Source organism: Pterocles gutturalis, unplaced genomic scaffold (assembly GCF_000699245.1).
Source record: "Pterocles gutturalis isolate BGI_N339 unplaced genomic scaffold, ASM69924v1 scaffold10273, whole genome shotgun sequence".
Lineage (NCBI taxonomy): Eukaryota > Metazoa > Chordata > Aves > Pterocliformes > Pteroclidae > Pterocles > Pterocles gutturalis.
This window is the reverse complement of record NW_010125602.1, coordinates 1-3080: the sequence shown is the minus strand read 5'-3', so window position 1 is coordinate 3080 and position 3080 is coordinate 1. Positions and strand designations below refer to the sequence as shown.

Sequence of the window (3080 nt, the reverse complement as noted above, 5' to 3'; positions counted from 1 at the left end):
ACCCCCCCCCCCCCCCCCCCCCCCCCGCCAGCCGTTATTTTCACCCTGGCTGTAGGAAGGGTTCTTCCCCTTCTGTTCCTCTTCACGCGCCCCGTGGCGTTAGTCCGTCACCATTCCTTTGTGGCTTGTTCTGAGTCTTTTCGTTGCCGTAATGCCTGCTCAGTGTCTGTGTTGCCAGCGCGATGGGTTCGCTATCTGACAGCTCACCCAGGAGTCGTGTCACCTGAAGCCGTGCGCGTCCCCTGGAGCTCTTCCAGGGGTTGGAAAGAGCCTGATGAGGTTTACTTTGGGCAAAACCTTTTTGGTCCCGCGTGTCGCAGGTGGGGAGGGTTGGTGTCCCCTGCGCAGAGCAGCACGGGTGCGCTGGGCGGGTTTGGGAAGGCTGGAGGCTCATTTTAGGCGTCTGGATTGGTGAGAGGCTCGTAGCGGCTGCTGTGAACCCGCAGCTCTCCAGGCTGCGGTGAGCACTGGTGTTGGGGTTTCATACTGGTGGCTCCTCTTCTGCAGGGTGGAGCAGCACTGGCTGTGGGGCCGCGCTGGTTTCTAACGGCCTGTTTTCAGAAGCGTAAGAAGAGATTTTACTCTACTAAAGTCTCTGTTTAGATGTTTCTTTGTTCTTTCTGATCACACGTAAAACCTTTGAGTCTGGACCTGGCGGGGCTGCTTTGGACCCTTGTGCGGTGGGATGAGTGCTTCTTTGGGGAGCTCAGCACCTGAGCCCGGTGCCTCTGCAGGATGGTGCCCCCCGCAGAGTCCTTTTCTAGGCAGACGAGATGAGACCAGTTGTCTCCCATCTCTAAACCATTTTTCTCTTGTGTAGTAAAACTGACCTCAAAGGAAGGCACTAGTTATTGACATTTCCTAATGTGTGAGAGGATTTCTTTAGGTGGTATTGCCCCTTCCTCTGAGAAACCCGAAAGTCAGAAATACTCATTCTTCGCCTGAAGTTAAATTACCTTTATATTTGTACTGATTGACTTTGCTTCTGCCTCAACCAAGAATAAATCTCTCTCTCATCAGCTCTGTGTAAACATTTTTGTCTCCAACAGGGGTCTTTATTGAGCATGTGGGAGGCATTTGTTGCCCGTGCTTTCATTATCTCTTGTTTACCTCTTAATTATCTTGGCCGCACATTACCAAGCGGAAGGTGAATGCTGTGAAGCAGAGGGACGAGGTGTGGGGCAGCTAAAGCAAGCTGCATCTCTTGAATCCACACAAAGAATGCCAGAGCCTTCTAGGTTATTTTTCTGTCTAATTGGAGAGATTGGTTTCGGCTGAGGACAGCTGCCAGTTTGGCTCATGGCATAGATCTCGCTCGGCAGTTGTTCTGGTGGGAGACTGTGTTTGACTCAAACCAGGGTGATTTAAGAACTTACTAGAGCAGGTAACTCAAACACACTGTATTGATTATCACCTATGGCCTGGTGCCTGCAAACGCTCCTAGGAGAAGAAAAGCTGCTTCGCCTGTTGCTGTTAACAGACGATGGCCACGAGCCGTGGAAGAGCAAATGTGTCTGGAGGGTGGAGGAGTTTGTGTAGGAAACCCCACGGGTGGTGGTTTAACTCAGTAGCCTTTCGGAGTGCGTAAGTTCAGATGTTAAAATGAAAAGTGCAGGGAACGGCTATGGACAGAGCAGGGGTAATCGTTTATTGGGTAAAAAGTAACTGTGCCATCCTGAGGGTGAGTGGTGTAGAGCCAGCCTTTGTGAACAAGGCTGCCATGCAAAACCCAGCTCAGGATTAGAGTGATGGAGACCGAGTGACTTTCCTCAGCGGTGCGGTGACACAGTGTCTGTGTTGAGGATGCGGAAAAGGAGCATTGGTGTCCTGGCGCAGAGCATCCCTGGGCTGGGAGCCGAGGGGCTCGTCAGTTCGGATGTGACGGGAACGCGGAGCCGGCGAGGGCTGGGGTGGACACAGAGGTGTGTGCTGAAGGATCATGGGCTGGAGCTAATCCAGGGTTGAGTTCATTTTTCTAGTTTAAAAAAAAAGATGTCATCCATTTTTGCATGAGGACAGGTATGGAATAAGACCTCGATTGACTCTGGCTTCTTTCTGCATTACAGAGAGGAGCGGTTTCTGGGAGCCGCAGCTGGGGCTCTTCTTACCTCGCTCACGTTTTGTTGGTCAGCCCGAGACGCTGCTGGGCTGGACTTTCTCGCTGTTGGGCTGGGTGGTTCTCAGGTGTTAGACTTGTCTTTTAAAAAAAGGGAGTATTAACCATTTCTAAGGCGGTCGCACAACACGGCTTTGTCCACCTACTTGTGTGATCCGAATTTAAATTCACCTTGACTTTACGTGTGGATAACTTGTAATAGCTTCTCTTTCCTCTTTCACCTTCTTCCCTAGGCAAGCATGGGACCTTGCGGTTGACATTTGCCTTTCCCAGTTACCTACCATTATAGAGGAAGGAACTGCCTTTAGGGTAAGTTGGATAATATCCTGAAACGTTCTGTGCCCAGTTTAACCCGTTGTTTGAACCCCAGCACATCACTTCTGCTTGTTGAGTCCTGAATTGTTGCAGTTTAAGGGTCTGTATTTTTGGAAATTGTAAATGTCTACTCACTTTTCTTAGAGGAATAGATTGAAAATAACTTTAATTTCTTCACTATTGTATGAGATGTCTGACTCAGACACGCCTGCTGGTGACGATGAAACTCCTCCCAGTAAAATGACGCCTGAGACCTGACTCTTAAATTTCAAAGCACTCAGTTTTGTTAGCAAAAAAAATCCCACCATGCCTCCCTACCATGTAGGTTTGTGCCTGCTCTGCAGAGAGGGGACAGATCCTGACCTGTCCAACGTCTCTTGGACACCCACAGAAGGCGCCTGACGCTTGGCCGTTGGCGTGGGGACTGAGCTCCACCGGTGACAGACGGCTGGAGCGGGCAGACAGCTGCCCACCTCTGATCTGTTCCTTGTGTCCCAATCAACGCTTTGCCCTCAAACCTCTTGATTTACAGCCGGCGAGAAGTGGTGTGTTTTGGGGAAGGTTGTCGGCAGTCCCGGGAGAAACCCTGGCTGGAGCGGGACAGGGGCCGGGGCTGGGACAGGGGCTGGGGCAGGGACAGGGGCAGGGA

At 51.3% G+C, this 3080-nt stretch overlaps 1 protein-coding gene across 1 annotated transcript in view; it reads left to right on the top strand.

Annotated features, from left to right (window-relative positions):
* The window catches only part of LOC104465540 (regulatory-associated protein of mTOR-like), a gene marked incomplete at both ends in the record, with an annotated part of 30295 nt that extends 27870 nt beyond the window's left edge, over positions 1-2425 (top strand). Inside the window, one exon of the mRNA XM_010078632.1 lies at positions 2350-2425. Coding sequence (XP_010076934.1) covers positions 2350-2425 — 76 coding nt within the window. The remainder of the gene's footprint in view (positions 1-2349) is intronic.
* Positions 2426-3080: the final 655 nt, after the last annotated feature.